Source organism: Cygnus atratus, chromosome 5 (genome assembly GCF_013377495.2).
Source record: "Cygnus atratus isolate AKBS03 ecotype Queensland, Australia chromosome 5, CAtr_DNAZoo_HiC_assembly, whole genome shotgun sequence".
Taxonomy (NCBI): Eukaryota; Metazoa; Chordata; class Aves; order Anseriformes; family Anatidae; genus Cygnus; species Cygnus atratus.
In genome coordinates this window covers 28,845,317-28,863,869 of record NC_066366.1, presented here as the reverse complement: position 1 = coordinate 28,863,869, position 18,553 = coordinate 28,845,317, and the positions used below count along the sequence as shown (strand labels likewise).

General features: G+C 44.6%; 1 protein-coding gene across 7 annotated transcripts in view; it reads right to left on the bottom strand.

The window, feature by feature from the left end:
* SUSD6 (sushi domain containing 6) overlaps nucleotides 1–18,553 on the bottom strand; it is a 78,056-nt gene that overhangs the window by 38,991 nt on the left and 20,512 nt on the right. For 6 of the 7 annotated variants that reach the window (XM_035539081.2, XM_035539085.2, XM_035539082.2 and 3 more), the window contains 2 exons: nucleotides 4,825–5,011; nucleotides 433–462 (listed from right to left, as the gene is read on the bottom strand). In XM_035539081.2, coding sequence (XP_035394974.1) covers nucleotides 433–462; nucleotides 4,825–4,945 — 151 coding nt within the window. In that variant the 5' untranslated portion in view covers nucleotides 4,946–5,011. The remainder of the gene's footprint in view (nucleotides 1–432; nucleotides 463–4,824; nucleotides 5,012–18,553) is intronic. The other variant, XM_035539092.2, reaches the window with a different exon arrangement.

Sequence of the window (18,553 nt, the reverse complement as noted above, 5' to 3'; positions counted from 1 at the left end):
ATACTCCGTGATGAGATTTTCGCCTTTCTTGATTAAAGAAAACAAAAGGTTTCGTGGTTTTTTTTTGGCCTCAGTTTTGCCCTCCCTGCCGTCCCAATCCTCTCTGGCAACCTCTCAAAACTTCCACAGGCTTCATATCCTTCTTTTTGTGTTTTAATGAAATATTTATTCTATTTGGTTTTCCTTGAGTCATGTGAAGTTAAATGCTATACAGACGCACAGAGATGCCTTCAGGCACAGTGGAACATAAGAAGTTCCTCTGAGGGCAACCATCCCTCCCAAATACAAGGGAGGAAAATAGAAATGGGCACAGAGATGCATCTCAGCATCCAACACAAGTAAAATTGTGAATCCTAGCTTATTACTGGTTAACATAAGAGGTTAAACACCACACTTGGTTCTCACAGTACGGCAGTGAATGAGTCTACTCACATGTAGGTGCTTTGGACTTGCTGAGCCAACCTAAAAGGACAAACAAAAGGCAAATTAAGGATTATTATTATGCTTCCTTTAATTCATCCTTCAACCATTAGAACAAGTTGTGTGGCTACCTGAGACTCCTACTACACCCTTTAAGTGAGCTGCTTAAATAGCACTGCCTAGATCAGCGTAGGAACAGTGTGTTATTTGACTAGACTAGTTTTGAGCCCATCTGCATCTTCTTCCTAGCCACCTTCACAGCCCGGACATCATTCTGCAGCTCCTCACCATGCTCTTCTGTACCCCTCTACTCTTAGTAAGCTCTCCAAAGGGACTGGAAAAAAGAATCACACCCAAAACTCCCCCCCGCCCTTTTCTCTCTGTGGGGAACTACGTACTTCTTTGTGCTGACCCAGTAATTTCTCCAAACCCACACTTAAATAAAGCATTAAGGTTGGAATTAAGGTCCTCTGTTCGTGCATGACACCTCCTCACATTTCTGTGTAGCTATCCAACGCTGCACTGTCCCTTGTTTTCAGGAACACCGAATTCGTCCCTAGCGGTATAAATGCCTTCCTTTCAACCGCATAATTAGAGACAAAGGAAACCTCTGCTTCATACAGATTCCCAAAGAATAGGGGCAAGTCTGGATCTGCTCAGTGGCTGGAGTGCACTCTAACAAGCTGTTCTATGCAATGCAAACAAACACCAGCAGTATCCAAGAGCTTCTGTGCAGAATAACCTTGGCACTGAAAAGACCTTAGCACAGCATGCAGCAGATTGGCTGCATTTGCGTCAGAGACAACACGCAGGAATGAAGTCGTTTCAGTTTATTCAAGATCGATTTATCACTTTAATGGCAACTCTAAAAATTAAAGAGCTAGCTTTATGGTATTTCACACGTGATCGGTCAACAAAAATCAGGCTGTGCTTAAATCTAAGTGCACTTCAATTCACCAGGTCCGCATTATTAATTTTTAAAGGTTAATATTTAAGCTCTCTATGGGTATTGATATTTGCTTATTTCAGAATGTATAATACTTTTACTAACACCTTTACTTGCATTTCTGAAGACAGGTGGTGTTATTATCAGTAATGAAAAGCCCAGCCTACGTTTTGACAGAGCTGGTTATGAATCCAAGAGAAATTACACCATTTAGAACACACATGATAGGAAGCTTTCAGAATATTTTAGAGACTGCAAGTTAAAAATTTAATGAGCAATTTATTCTGATCCACTGTCACCCTTCCAGAAATAACCTGATCAGGCAGGAGGACCACTGTGAATGAGATAAACACACAAGGCCTTTGAGAGCTTGGGAATAACCTTTAAGGGACACAGAAGGGAGGCAGGAAAAAAAAATTAAAGCAACAAAGAAAGAATGGAGAAGCATTACGGTTTAGAAAAACAGAGAAAGTGGCTGTTATTCCTCCTCTCCAACATTTGAACAATTCCCTGTCTCTACCTATTAGGTAACCCAGCTCTCAGCTACATTCGAGACGAACCCTCAAAGAAAACAGATGAGAACAAGAATTAAGCCTTAGCATTTCAGATTCTTGCTTCCCAGGTCTCTTGTGCTCATTCCTTCCTAATTTCCCTCAACTAATCTTGGAGAACTTGCTAGGGGGGAAAAAAAGACACAACAGTGATAAAGCTCAAAAAATATTTCTGAACAGCACTGAAGTCTTCCTAAATCCGTCTCTTCTGACACAGCTTAATTGTTTGCCCATCACCAAATGCCGCACTTGTTTTGTGCCAAAATATGTGCAGTGGTTATTTTTATATTCATGATTATATTCCCGTGAAAAGGGAGCAGTTTCCCCAGCCTCTGCAGTGTGCTTAGTGACTAAGCAACTTATCATACTCATCTCGTGGCACTCAGAGATATTTGGATAGATTGCTTGAGACAAAGTGCTGAAGACTTTTGTTAGAAATCCATGCATAAATAAAGCCCATTTATTACCAGAGGAGAGACCAAACATTTGCTGACTGGAAATCAGTCTGCCCTCTGTGTTTATCATGTGTAAAAGAGAACACGTTCCTGCCCAGAACATGAATATGTACCTAGGCCTCCTGGAAGTCAAGCAATAGCATTTCCAAACAGCAAAATGATCACAATACAATATGCATTATATGGTTTTAAGCATATGAATCATAAGCTCTGCTTTGTCACTTAGAGCCGAGCCAGCCCATTGTCTCCATGCTTGTATGTCTTTTTATGAGAACATTCTTCATCTTTTGTAGCAATTGTGAACATGTCACATCGGCCCTGCGTTCGAGATAAGCATTACCACCAGGAGATTTAATACAATCTCTTGCTTCACGTTAACACCGCTTCACTCTGCATGTTTTTGCTATGTAAACTAATAAAGCGAGGACGGAGGGGCGGCTGGGGCACGAAGATGAGGGAAAGATGATTTTCCAAGCGCCTCGCCAGTCCTCTTTGTGCCTCCATCTGGCCCCCGGCTCCCGGGCTGAGGCGCTCATTAGCGCTGCTGACAGCTGGCGGGCCGCTGCAGGTGCGGCTCCCTGGGCCTGTGACACATGGCTGCGCACCCCCATCCCTCCCAGCACCCGGCAGTCGGGTTACTGCCTCCCCACCTCACAGCCTCCAAGCCTGTGGGTGGGAGGATGGAAGCATGGCTCAGCCGGCCCTCCCCCTCCTCCAGGATTTATTTCCCCCTTTGTGTCTTGCCCTCCGCTGTATGCTTGGGTTTCCCCTCCACACGCGCTCACTTCTCTCACTTCCCCTGCAGAAAACACTTCATGCCTAGCCACCCTAATCCTATTTAGCCGCTGACCTGCCTTGAGCAGTTTACCACAGCTGGTTTTGGGTCCTGAAGCAAAAGGAGCACAGGAAGGGAAACAACGCAGAACCACTCTAGGGTCTCACCATATGCTTAACTAGTGCCTTTTTTAATATGACATGGGATGCCTCAGAAATGATCCCAAAAACATTTGCCAGCATCGTGGCTGCCTTCCTCTTCTTCAGCAGCCCTGTGCAGCGCAACGCATTTGCATACTGATTACAGACTCACTCCGAGGTGCTGCAGTGTGTAATTGGAGTTTCAGGCAGGGATGGTGCGTCCCAGCCCCAGGCAGCGAGGCAGATCTGGCAGGCCTACAGCTGAAAAAGGCTGTGGCATTATCAGCAACAGCAGCAAGGCTGCAAAAACCCAAGGACAGACCAGATTAAAAGAGACCCTGTCCCCTTCCCCCTTTTACTATCTGTTCTTGCCAATCAGTCACACGCACTTGTGTTTCTCTCCTACACCTCGCTTTACCTACAAAGCCAAAATTAGGCCAGGAAGAGATAGAAATCTGGTATACCTCATTTCAGCAGCCTCTCCCTTCTAACTTGAAGAGCTAGAAATATTATACGGAGACCAACTCCTCCGGAAATTTCCAGCACCAGCAGACTTTTCTGTACAGGATAACCTCTGCTTTGAGTGCATCTGGCCATGAACATTTATTCTGCTCTACCCCACAGAGACGAAACCAAAATTCACTGGAGCCAAGGCATATCGCTCACTGAATATTTTCAGGTACTGTATCTCAAAAAAAATGGGACTTTTTAGAGCTAATATTGAGAACAGAGATTTTGTTTTTAAAGACAAGCTGTTGATCTATACTGTGTCAGCATCTGAAATCAAATCTGCCTTTTTAAGAATAACTTCTCTTATAGCTCTGTGCAAGACCACACACCTAAAGCACACATACAAACTTATTCCCTCCATCCCATGCTACTTCTGATCAGTCACCTCTCTACAGACAAACTGCATCATGGCTGAGAGAAAAGACCCTATTTCAGGGTATCATTCCATTGCACTGCTATTTACATTAATCATCGTACTTGTCCACCAGATAAGGAAGTTAGCATGGGGAGGAGCAAAAACCCAAGCTGCAATGATCCAACAGAGGAGCGTAGTTTGTGGGTGCTGAGGTGTTGGCAGGTACCACTCAAGTAAACACTGCACAGACTCATCAGCTGTACAAAGAGCTGAAAGACAGTCTGTGCTTCCAAAACTACTTCACATGAGAGGTAGCTACAGGGCGTACAAGTAAAAGCGTCTACATGAGAATATCACTCAACTAAAATGTGGTCCATGCTCGCTCTTCAGACAGTCCTGACACCCCCAGCTGCAGTAAAGAGATGAGAATGCAGAGAAAAAAAGCTGGGGGAATCAAAATAGCAGTGTAAAGAATGAGCACTCATTTTGCTCGTATGCAAGACTAGTTCATTTCAAATACTGCCCTTTGCTTAACAAGTAGTGGTCGAATTTTTCCTGCGAGTACTGAAAGATGCGTACAAATACAACCACCTCCAGCTTCCCCATAAAAATAAGGCCATCTGCATACTTAGACCCCTCCCTGCAGTATAGGCAAGCAAAGGTTTCACTTACCTGTGGCCTGTGCTTCCAAGATAAAGGTACCAAAGATAACTAGCAGAAGAAATAACCCATGGCTGGTCAAGGCAAGAGATGATCCTGTGTTGCTCTTTGGTGCTACCATTCCATGGCACATCTTTTACCCACCAAAGTTTCTTTTAAAAAATTCCCAAAAGATCTGGTTGATTAGGAACACCTCAATCTAGAAAAAAAAAAAAGACAGAAACAGTAAGTGTTAAGCCAAACATCTACATCGTCCAAGGGGAGGGAAGGGAAAATTAGAAACAAACATGAGCAACCTTTTGCATTTTCTAGCATTTAGAAATCTTACTAAGTAGGTATCCACAGTTCACATGGAAAAATAAGAGCAGAAGAGGCAATCTCGTGCATAAGAGATACTAAAAGGAGCTGTATTATAAAGAGACCATCTTTTTTCACTCACCTTCTAGTAGTTCAGGTGTGAAGGCTGCCTTAACTTACAATTAGTTTTAGGTCTTCCTTTCAAGACAACCCCAGAGGATATAGCATCTGGAGGATTTGTTCCAAAATTGTTTAAAGAAAGCCAGCCTTCCTACACCCCCCACCTTTCAGAAGGCACAGCAGACTGTACTAGACAGCTAGGATAAATAAATCAAATGCTTCCTCAGCCACCTGGAGAGGCGCAGCAAACCTGACAGCCAGCCAGCAGGCAGGCAAACACACGCTTACGAGGAGGAATGTGAAACAGCTTGCAAACCTCAGGTACAGTGTTCTGACAGTACACAGCACGGTAATTAAAATTGCAGGATGTGACACTGCTCATACCTGAGGACTGACAGATTCAGCCATAGCCTATCAGACGCTGTCGCACTGAAAACACATCAGTGTGCGAACACACACAGCACAGTTGGGAAATCGAGAAAGCACAAGCTGAACCCCAGCACAAGCTGAACCCTATTTTTAATGAAGAAAGGGAGAATTTTTTTCTTTTAATGAAGAAGGGAGAAAACTGGTATAAAGCCAACTGGTCAATACTGGGTTAAAAGAAAAAACAGATGGAGATGCATTTCAACACTTCTATCATACTGTTCCTTACATAAACATATAAAGCTCAGGGGGAAAAAATATCTAATTTTTGCAAAAATTACTGTTTCTTTACACTTAACCACAGGAATACTTTCAACTTTGAAGGAACCTCCCCTTCAGCCACAGCTTCTTCAGTTAAATGGATATTTACACCAAAGGAAGATTTTTTGGGGGGCAAGTTTCAAAACTGTTGGATAATTCCAAATAAACTTGAGAGGTGTTGAGGCAGGTATTGTACTCTTTCATATCCTGTGCAAACAGATATGAGACCTGGGGAAGGCAGTATAACTTTCAGATCCTTAAGTAGTACTTAGAGGAATTCACAACACACCAGCACTGACCAGAGATGCACATGATTCAAACAGCCATGACTGACATTTCCAATTAGGCAAAAAAGGACGTAACTGCATTATGGGATGAAATATGTAAATTTGTTGTTAAAACTGGAAGTCATCCTAGTGAAGAGGGGGGTTTCCCTAGTTCCATGTCACTACTTTGCTCATACCTAACTCACAAAAGGGCTGTCTTTAAAATTTTGATCTTCCAAGTCAATTAGCCTCAACCAAAGAAGAATTCTTTGTCTGTGCACACCCCCGCCCTGAAACATCATTTCAAGATGACATTTAAAATGCCACATGGAAAGCCTGGAACTGATACTACAATAAACTCTGTGTCTGCCCCTTTGGTTTCCTGCCTAATTTGGAGGGGGAGGGAGAGAAATCAAGTTATCCCACTCCACACTTGTAACACTGCTAACAGATTTCTAATGTGTCCCACGGATGAGGATCTCATGCTTTGTTCACCAAGCTCAGCCCTCCTATCATGCAGACAGGATTAAGGATGCTGCCACTTACCAGCTAGATTTCCTTCAGCAGCTATTAGACTGTGGCATCAAAAACACTCCTCTGAAAAAAGCCAAGCCAGCTACTCTGTACATTTTCCCCCTGCATGCAAGTCAAGTCTCCCACGCGGATTTTAAGTTCACATCCAGCTGGATCGCGGCAGCATCTGGCCCATACTCCAGCCCAACAGCTGGATGCTTTCTTCCAAGTCACTGCTGTACGCTGAACTACAGCCCCCAATGCAGCGGGCTGTCCTCTGCGAGTGGCCCTTCTGATTACATCAGGACAGGTCTGCCCTTTCCGTTCCAGTTTAATGAAGCCTTATTAGTATAACAAACTTTACAAGTCTTGCGAACGTACCTTTCAAAGGCGGCCCTCCCTGCCCTCGGAACAGGACTGGCTGGGTGACACCGATATCAACTCAACAGACAGAAGTAGGGACGACAACATACTATTATGGCAAAATTCCCAGAGACACCTGGGGTGTGCTGCATCGTCCCGGAGGCGTTTTCCTCTTCCAAAGACTGCACATGGAAGCCGGCAGTCTAATTTTGGCCTCTGAACAACAACCAAGTGAGAGATGCCTAAACCAAGAATTTCTTCTGCAGAACTCAATTATTGCCATTTCTTGATTCGCTAACAGATTGCTGCAAAGCACACGGCTGCTTCTCCTGTCTTCTACAGTCAGGCAGGGTTTCCTCATCTCCTTTCAGTTCCAAGTCACCTGAGTTATCCCGGGTTATCAGGAATCCTGTCTGTCAGATGCTGGGCTGCCCTACGAGGTACACCGTAAATTGATGCTGCTATGCCTACAGGAACATGCCACTAAGTTGATTTAGCTCAATGGGGGAATTGAAAGAGACAAAGGCAGCAAAACAATTTTGTTGAAGATAGCATTGATAACCCGGAATTGTTAAAAGACAATGGGCACGGGTACTGCCTGGGAGAATCCTCCCTCAGGCTTCAGCCAAGTCACAAAACTTGTTCCCAGCTTTTTTTTTGTTGTTGTTCCTTGGCTAAATCAGAAGATGAAAGAGATTCTGGCTAGATAAGAAGGTATCCTCTCTTCCCAGAGGGGAGCTGGTGGTTGGGAAGCTATTTAGACATTCAGCTCTCTGCAAGTTGATTGTTTCAGCACATTCCTTGCACCTGCAGCTCAGGGGGGAACAGCTTTCACAACAACTTTACAGGCCTCCACCTCCAGAAGTTGACTTGCAACATCCAAACTAGCCAGCTAAGGAGCTGCAGCACCACAGTGGAAACCTTCTCTTTCCCCCCCAAAGGTAGCATTGCAATTTTATACAAATTACTGTCTTCAACTACATGCTGCAATCAAAAAATTATCCTCTCTCTCATCCCTCCCTCTCCACGCCAGTGCAACCAAACCACCCAACTTGTAGGAACTCCTGCTATCTGGTCTGACCACTGTCGATAGAAATAAATAAATAAACAAACCCCAAACAACCGAAGTTTGCTAGACTGACAACCCTTATCTCAGGGCCCAGCTTGGCGTGCTTCAGAGAGAAAATAAAAGCTAACAGGAAGAAAAAAGCGTTCTCCCTGTTTGAGCATTGCCAATACATTGCAAAGCACACACATTTATCAACAGAAACATACTCTCAGGGAGACAGAGTAACAATTCACAGGTTCCTGTAAATCAAAGCAATTCCCCTGTTTATACACAGGGCTAAGGAGCAGGCTGGTTTCATTAGTGGGTCCTACCAACATGGCAGAAGCCTACAGTAGCACGAGGATAAGAAGTTGGAGCGCTTCGGACCTGTTTCACATGCCACAGCCTAAGCTAAAGGGTTATGGGAGAATTAAAGTTCAAACAGATGTTTTCCAAAATAGTATTTAGTATAGTCAGCAATTTCCTTAAATACAGTAAGGAGAGGAGAGGAGACTTTTCTTGGTTAACTACTTCAAGCCATAGAGGTTGTTTTCTTTCCAACGCGTGTTTTTCAAAACACCTAAATCCTGACAAGAAAAGAAGCTGTCCTCCATGGCTGCAAAGCCAACAGCCCACGCCCTCCCGGGGAATGCTCTGAACAAGGGAAAGAGCACCCCTCGCTTCTGGTTACAGCCATCCCTGGCTCTCCCAGGTTCCTGGTACGGCAAGGCGAGGCTTTGCAGCACGCAGCCTCCCCAGGGACCCGCCAGCATCGGTCCCTCTCGCAGCGCTGCCAGCCCCGCTCCCTCCAGCAGGAGCCAGCTGCTCTGACACCGCACGGGTTGGCTTCTGCAGGAACGCCCTGAAGGAGGCATTAACCTCCACCAAAATCACGCCGGCCAGACTTCCCACTCTCAAACCACAGCCAGCCTTTTCCAAGGATGACGCACTTGCATATGGTAGAAGCTAAGTTGTTTGGAGACCTCTGCCATTTCTCTTCTAAACGTTTAGAAGCTGCCAATTCGGACCCTTCAATACAAAATCACTTCATAAGCATGCACACGTTTTTCCAGGATTATGACTAATTTTCTGATTTTTCCCCATTTCGTCACAGCAGCGCTCTTAGGTTGCCATGGAAAAGTGATCCTTGGGGGTCACACACACTCAGGACATGAAAACAAACCAGATTCGGGTAGTTCTGGTGCACCAACAAAGGACATGGGATGTCGGGGTGCGGGGACAGTCTGAGGCACCCCAGTTGCTCGAGATGCCTGGCAAGGCTATGCTCTGTGTCACTGCTGCTGGAAAACAGGTCTTTAACCTGGATTCTCCACAGTTTGTTTGGGAAGTGTTTAAGTATGTTTGGAATGCTACTGGCTTGCTTTTAAATAGCATGCTTCAAATTCGCCAGAAGAAAAGGAGTTATCCTCACACGCATCAAAAATCTCTATTTTAACCACTTCGTTTTCCCCTTCCACCGTAGAGAATAACATTTAGAAACTGTTTGCTACTTCTTGAATGCACACAGCACAGATTGTGCCAGCGAGACGAGTGCCACGTATGCACAGCGTACCCTTTGACGTACCCTTTGAAAGGCTAAGCACAAGGATTGTTCTTGCCTCATGGCCACACTGCAGGTGGAAACTGACATGAGCGCTGTGGTTCAGAGGGTTTAACCTTCACCCTCAATTGCTGTTTTTATTTTATCCTTATTTTGCCTGTCTTCAGCAAGCAGTCAAGCTTTAAAACAAAAAAGTCATCCTTTCTGTTGGCTGGTGAGAAAAGTTACAGAGAGGAAGTCTAAGTGACAGCAGAAGAAAGGAATCCTTAATTTACTTACTTCCCATAGCTAAACCAGTTTAACTGAAAGCTTTTAGAAACAGTATCATATTTTTAACATCTTGGGATAACTTAACAGATCAATTACCTAGTAAGTTTAACTAGACACACAGAAAGAACAAAGCATTCACAGTTACCTTCAGGCTGTTTAGAAACCATCTTAATTGTCTGTCTCTTCAGACCAGCGAACTCTCAGTTATCCATGATAATTGGAAAGGGTGGAAGAGGAAAAGAAGAAAAACTAAATAACCCATGTAAAGTCAACACCTCCCCAATAACCAGATAATTTAGAATGTGGGTGCTCAGTAACTTAAATTTACACCTTCACCTTTGAATTATAAAAAAGGCGGATTTTTGCATAGGATAGGCACAGCATAAAGCAGAGGGCTGAAATGCATTTATCCCCTGCTACAGTGCCAAATCTCTAGGGCAGACAGAGCCACTTATGCCAGAGACTGGAATCGGCGTACATCCCCCTGCAAATCACAACCTGACTGCAGCCTGTTGAGGGACTTGTTGGGTTTCACACTTTGTTGCCCAACTGTGTCAGAGGGCCTGGTCAATGGCCTGCAATTCAGCTGTTTTCTTCATATTTTTATCTTGTTTTACCATATAAATATCTTGTTTAACCTATTACCAAGGTTTCTGAAACACCAGCACAATTGTTACTGCAGAACTCCCATTTTCAAGAGGAAACATCAGTTTGCTCAAAAAAAAAGAAAAAAGTCAACAACTTGTTGGAGAGCTAAGTTCCGAAACTCCATTTTAATCAGAATCACAGAATGGTTTGGGCTGGAAGGGACCTTAAAGATCACCCAGTTCCAACCCCCTGCCATGGGCAGGACACCTCCCACCAGATCAGGTTGCCCAAAGCCCCATCCAGCCTGGCCTTGAGCACCTCCAGGGATGGGGCATCCACAGCTTCTCTGGGCAACCTGCTCCACCTGCACAATAATGAATTTCTTCTGAATATCTAATCTAAATCTCCCCTCTTTTAGTTTAAAGCCATTCCCCCTTGTCCTATCACTGCACTCCCTGACAAAGAGTCCCTCCCCAGTTTTCTTGTAGGTCCCCTTTAGGTACAGATCTCTGATAAAAGGCACACATCTATCTCCCCACAGCACCATTAAGGCACACTTACGCTTTAAGCCAGGAAACTAGGTTTTTCATTATCGGATAACCAGTCCACTACAGCTGGGAGAGTCACACCAACACTGCTGGCCCGAGTGAATAACCCTGCAAGATTCACCAGTCTCACGGCTTATTGCCCAACCTCCTCCTCTCTACCCTTCCTACCACAGTCTAAAGTCCTGTTGGCACCTAGGTCACGCTTTTGCACCACTCCCTTGCTTGCCTCCTTATCTCACTTAGCATTCTTCAGGAAATCATCCCTAGGTTAGTCAGCCATATTCTTCTGCGAGCTAAGGGCAGGGACCGCTTCCTTCCTCCGGCAATCCTCCTGCCATGCTAGCAGCTGGGTGCAAGCCTTTTTGTATGAGCTTCTTCCCCACTGCGGCCCAGAGAAACGCAGAGCAGGCTCAAAGAGATTCCTCAGTGAATCAGAGAAGCTGCAAAACTGTAATTGTAACGGTCCCCTTGGAAGTAAGGAAGAAGAAGAGGCAGACTTCTCAAAATAAGGTGTGCAAAAAAAAGGTATAGGACTGCCAAGGGGACGAAGGGGCAGCATTGAGCACTCTTTACAGTCCATTATGTGACAGAAGCTCTGAAGACAGTAGTGGATTAACCCCGAGTGTTTTATCATTCCTCAGCCCCATTTGATGGGCAAGGGAAATTTTAAACGTAAAGAAATCCAACAGAACCTGATATATTGTGGCTGCTCAGGGCAGCTTTCTCAGTTCTTAGTTATTCAGCCAGTGAAAGTGAACAAGAAGGCAGGCCTAGAGCCGCTCTAAGAAACACTTGTGCACATCCACGCAGTAGCGGAAAGAATAAAACCTCAGATCCCTTCTGCCTTACCCCAATCATTTTTATGTAGTATCCCGTTGAGAACCACAAGACACATTTGGGCATTCTGAAGCAGCTTCATGTAGAGGAGGAATTGACTGGGGTTAAACCAGCAAAGTGAGGGGCCCCTGATCCTCCAAAGAAAACCAGAGCAAGCATATTTTCACTGGCAACCTTCGAAGTCCATTGCTACTTCATTCTCAGTTGTAGTTCACAGATTTGCACCTCCTACAGTCTAAATTGCCATTTCATTCCCTGGGCATGGTATCCCAAAGATTTAAGAACCAAGTGAGCCACGCTACCCTGATCTTCTAAATAGATCTGTGCGCTGCAGCACTAAGTTCCATCTTCACAGGAAAGCATCAGAGCAGGCCTCTGAAAAATGCACTTTACTTGAGGACCGAGTACATCAGACCTCCAGCTGCGGGGGACAGACCATTAGCGAGGTACTCTGATCTGTCAGCATGCAGTAACTGGAACACCATAGCTGCTGAGCTGTAAAATGTCTTCTGTTTAATAGACTTGCTTTCCCATCCTGTGACAGAGTAAAGGGGACACCACAGCAGAGTTTGCTCCGAGACCTGTTTTTTCACACTTGCAAATGGCACCCTCGTACCTTTAGAAATGGAGTCAGAGACAAATAGGTAGAAAGTTACAGTCTTGTGAAAACCCTTCCCGTTTGCAAGTGCTATCGTTGACATGCCAGGTCCATCAGTTGCAGAAATTTTAGGTTTTAGAACCGAAAAATATTATCCGATTTTCCTTGCCTTGGAAAGTCAGAGAGAAAGTCCTAGATACCATTAGCTCCTTAAATTTTAAGGAGTTTCCCTGAAAGTCACAAGTTGTCACTGGAAAATCTTTCCATTTTACTTGGGAGGATGCATAGAAGAGATCAAAATCTGATCATCCTTCCAAACCAAGGAAGAAGATACTTTCAGGCAGCTCGGTTGCTGTGAACTTCCAGGCAGCAGTAGGAAGGAAAAGCAGAGTCGTGGAAGGACAGGGGAGAGAGTTAGAAAAGTTAATATACGCAACACCTCCAATGCACAGCAGACTTCTGTGCTGTTACAAAAATGCTTATAGTGATGGGGTCATGTCACCAATGAATGATGAGAAACTGGTTATTAAAAAAAAAAATGTATCCACTTTACTGATTTTTTTGGGAGCTTACTGGCATTTATGCAATATGGGATACAGTAGACACCGGGGGATAACGGAAAATGTGTCTCATGCAATCTTTCCCAGCTGATTTTTTTTTTTAATATGTCTTTATTTGGAAGAGCATTCCCTTTGGAAACTATTGTTTCAGCATTTTTCCCCTGCTGCACTGCATCACAGAGGCTGGGTTTCATATTTTCAGCTTTAATCAGTACAACAGCACATTTACAGAGGACCATATGCACAAAATGTTCCAGAAAGCTTTCCAAAAATAATAAGTCCTAAAAAAGAAAACTCACAGTAAACTGAAATGGCTTCAGGGAAGGAGAATAAAGAAAAGCCATGGAAAGGCAGAACCTCTTATAAGCACATACAAGCTTGAAATTATACGTTTAGTAAGAACAGGATTCTCAAAGAGGCATTGTATTGGTTGAGTTGCTTTTATATCCAGGAGTTTTTTCTCATTTATGCAGCTGTGTTAATCTGTATCAGGGAATACACCACAAGGTAAGTATACAGTAAAGGTTTATTTTCTAAACCCTCACTACCAGAATGTAGTTCTCCCCATCCATTTGTTGTGCTTCCATTTCCAGTGATGTGACTAAAAGCATCAGTCTGCTATACACACGGCTGCAGTATCACCAAGCAATACAGCCATTTCAAGAGGACACCCAGTTGGGAAATCTTTTTCCTAAGCCCTCCATGTAGCTTCAGTGAGTCAGTTTGACATGTATCTAGTTATACTAGTTTTTTTTTGTTTGTTTGTTTGTTTTGCATTTGGCCTTTATATTTATTCCTAAAAGCAGACCATCTTCAAGGAATTTAGGAACTGCGATCCCAGACACGAGAATGTCCACTCACCACTTCTAAAGGACGACGACACTTGCTGTGTAGCGCTTATTATTTGTATCACAGTTTATACAGAAAGTTCTTCACAACAGACATGTTCCAACACCAGACCCTTCCAGGATAACAAATCCTTGATATCCGGACATCTGTCAGTGCAAAGCTGTTTTCAAAGATATACGCACACAGAAACTGCTCTGAGAAATAAGACTGCCCCTTTAGTACTCTGAACACCGCATCTTCCAACAACCTAGCACTACTGTACTTCTTAATTTACTCTGTTTGGTCAATTTCAAATCCTGGATCTAAATTTAATCCTGCGCTTAGGATCCTAACACAGAGCTGTCTCAATAGCTCTTAATCATTGAGGGGAAAAAGCAGGCCCTCAAGAAGTTCTCAGCACCACAGCTCAGTGTGGTACCTATAGCTCATTACGTCCCCTTGTTCTTCTTAGTAGCAGCAAAGCCTTAAATGTTTCCTATGTAAGATGCACCATTCTCACACCACAGCCATACACGCAATTGCTCCAAATGCTCACTGTGACACAGACCAGTTACAGGGGTGTTGGACACATTTCACTCCGCAGAACCCAGTCACGCTTCTCTTTGGACAATGCGCAATTTAAAAAGGAAAATCTGATTTTGCCTTCTCTAACTGGTTTCCCTCAACAGGCTAATTTAATTTGATTTTCTAAGAGTGGATCAGTTTTCATTATATTCCAATTTGAGGAGCACAAGCTGGACGCATCAAACCAGAGAGGCACTCTCAGGAGGATCACTGCCCACCACTTCTCACAGGTGAGCACACACACACAGAGCAAAGAGGCCGGGCGCTCAGAGCAGAGCATCCAGCCCAGGTCACTTTGTAACAGCGCAGCAAGCTGTTTTTCCTGTGACCTACAGCCACGATTCAAAGGTTGAGCACTAAAGATTCCCACCATTCAGCTGGGGTGGGAGAGAAGAAACAAGCCAGGAAGGAAAGAAGTACGAGTCCCCAGGGTTAAACCCGTCATGAACCCTGTAACCTGCATTTCAGCAGAAGGCCAGTTTGGTCCTCAGGGTTCTCCTTTGTTTATATGGCAGCATCAGTCCCTCAGCCTTTACTGACCACTAGTCTCATCCACCCCTTGCACATCAGTGCTGCCACGGCTGGGGCCGAGTTCCACAGACTAGCAGGGGGAACAGGGTCCTTGCAGCAGCACAGCACCAAGGCTGGTGGCAGCAGGAGGGGAAAGGCACAGAACTCCCACCTCAGCTTTGCTGCTCAAGGCTGTAGTGCATGGAGCTGCTCCGGCTCGGGTGAGCAGCCTGTGCTGCCTGCTGGGCCGAGAAACCGCACAGGCTTCTTGCTCCTAAATCCTGCTCTGTCTTCAAGGCATTAAAATGTAGCAGAGAGAATTTATTGTGTGTTAAGATGCTCTAGATCAAAACCCTCCACCTAAATCAGGGCTCTGAGTAGCCTGGTTTCTATGCAGATTAAAAAACAAAAAGCTGGGCGAGAGTGCTCGACTATAGCCAAAGGCAACACAGGCTTGCCTGGTTAGAGGTAGTCAAATGAGATCGAAGTAGGAAAAGAGGGAAAAAGTTACAGAAAGCAGGACGGCAAAAAACAGCAACTGGCTTAGGCAGTACAACTTACGTTTTTGTGCAACAATGCAAAAGGCTACAAAGTGCTGCATATAGGCAAAAACAATGCTTGTGCCAGCCACCCTAGGTCAGAGGAAGAGGTACCCAAGAGTTAAAGGACACGGGTTATTTAACCTTCTGCCCAACACCTCTGCTTTTTCACCAGACAATCCAGGATCACATAAACACAGCTAGCATTCACCCAGCCTCCAGGTAAAACCCTCCCAAAGAGCAGATTCCCTCCTGATACTCACAGGGGCAAAGACAAACACTGGATAAAGCAGCAGGCCTCTCGCAGGGGGACCACACGCCAGAGGCGAAGCACCCCATCAAAGATAGCTGCTGAGCAGCTGCCTGCAAGGTGACACTGCCCACCATCCCCAGCCAAGCACATCACTCCAGCCACTGCCACCTCTGTGCCCTGAAGGGGCCTACTTGGATTTGGTGCTTCTCCAAGCACCCTGGGCAACTACAATCAGGCCACCAATCTATTGTCACAAGACACGTGCTGGCAAAAAAATTCCCAGTGACCTCCACTCAGCTTAACCAGAAATGTGCAGCAACTCCTTTAAAGGGAAAGATTTTTTTTTTAGACATTTTGCAAACAGCTATGAAGCTCTTGCCACAGCCAATAATCCTTAAGCAATTTCCTGTCTCTGGAGGCAAGGTTTGCCCAGAGTGAATTGATTAAATAACGGTTATTAAAATTAGTATATAGTAAGCTGGTTTAACAGTCCCCACTTCATGTTTTCACCTGTAACATACTGCTCCAAGCAGAAGCACAAAGTTCAGCTACAAGAGCTTACAGGACAGCGAAATTAATATGCAAAACCAGCCAAACTGTAAGATGAAGATTTAAAACTCCTTTCAATGGCAGAGGATTTTCATGTTCATTTAATCCATTTTCAAGCGAGTTTCTCAAAGGGAATTCACCCAATCCCTTTATTACTGTACTCCTAAGATTAAATTTGCTTCCCCCATTTTGTGAATCTGACACAGAATTTAGTCTTAGAGAGTCAGCATCCTTCTCACCAGAACTGTTCTCCTTTTGCCTCTGCAGCCTAAGACTTTGATGCAAAACAACAAGCTAAATCTACCTGCTCCATCGTTCAGTATTACCAACTCTCACTTCTTTTAAGGCCAAACATTTTAAATAAAAGCCATGCAGAGAGACAAGTGTTAGTACCTACAAATGCTAGGGGTATGTGTGGGGTAAGCAGTTAGCCTGACAGCAGCATGCGAAACTTGCTCAACAGTCCTCTGACATTTCCTGAAAAGAAAGCAGTAGTCACCCGATGAAGGAATAAGAGTAAAATAACAGCACTAGAATAGTTTAAGAGGAACAGAGCAACCACTTAAGGTGTGCTTTACACATACTACAAAAACCTGCACCTTGCAGAAAGGTACAAACATCCACATATCGGCACCTGTCTTTCATGCACAGGTTAATGTAGCTTCTTATTCCTCTCCACAAGAGAAAAAAAATGGGCAGAGTTTCCAGGAATGGTGTGCACAAAACTGACAGTAAAGATTTTTTTTAAGCTAACCTCATTTCTCTTCACTACACGAACAGAAAAACAACTTTTAAAAAAAATAAGGTGTTAGCTGCAGCTCCATCTAAAAAGTTGTATTGCAAATGTCATGTACAGCAGTACTCAGAGAAGCTGGTGGTCTGTCATTTGCAACTGTCCAGGCTTCCAACAGAGCCTTCAACATCGCTTAAAAGGCCACTTAACTAGCTTCACTTTGTCAGAAGACTAGCTTCCATGTGTTTTTATAAAGATTCTGGTTCACCTAAAACTGCCTTTCTGGGTGAGCTGAGCATGACATTTAACAGATGTAAGCAACACAGTTGCCTCTCAGCAGCAAACTATCTTCTTTGTCTGCCTTTGCACTTCTGGGTCTCCCTTCCCCATGAAGCAGTCATTGTTTCACACGCAGGGCTTGCCTGGAATAAGGAAGTGGGAGGAGGACAAAAAGAATCCTGCATTGTAGAAAATAAATAGCTCCATTAAGGCTCCAAAGGATGCTGTAAGGCACATTTTGAGGAAACCATTCTCCTTACAGTACACTGCGGAGCACAACAGCTATAAGGAGCCCTCTTTCCCCAGCAGCCACATCCCCTTCCCTAGCCTTTAGCAACAGTGCTGCAGCCAGACATCACCTCCTTCTGCAGCCCTCCCACCACCTCCAAAAAGTGCCTCTGCAAGTCACTGCAGAGGGTGCCTCACAACACCCCTGCAAATGGAAAGAGATCCCGGTGAAGCACTATTACTGCCCCTTGTCAAAGTAATAGATGGACAACCCACTGCCAGCAAGGACCGAGCCCAACAACTTAATTTGGAGAGACCAAGGTTAAGTTTCACCTTCACTGCTAAGCATGACCACGCTTTATTTACACCAAGGGCACCAATAGTCTTCACAAGTTCCTTGCATGTAAAGAAACCAATTCTAAATAAGCTAATTACATTTCGGCTGTGTTTGGTATGATGCAGATGTAATAGGGCAGGAGTTTCAACTCTTTGCAGAAGCACTCCCATACACCTTGCTACAGGGTGACATCAAGACTTCTGACCAAGGAAAGCTGCTGGCTTCTGTCTTCAGACCAAGAGCAAGTCTCAGCCTCAGACCTCTGCATCACAGAAAATCAAAAGTTACCCTTCTCAACATGTAAAGGCTCTCAGAAGGGAAGCCTCTGTAGAGCTGAACGGCACACCCTTAATAACACCGACATCTAGAGAACACTGAAGTATTACTTGGAAACGCTGGAGGTCCTTCATCCTGCAAGGACAGAAGCAGAGCAGTTGAAGGTCACAGTGTCAGCAGCTGCAAGAGGTCCAATCCCAAGTTTTCTCTCTTTTTTAGGGGGCGAGGGTAGGGGTGGATGGGCTAAGGAGGAACAGAAGGGGGAATAAGCTTGACCGTTGGACTTTCTACCCACATATAGCCTAGAGACTCAGAAAGGTATACCACAGAAGGAAGTCTTGATGTGATGAGAATGATGAAACATGGGA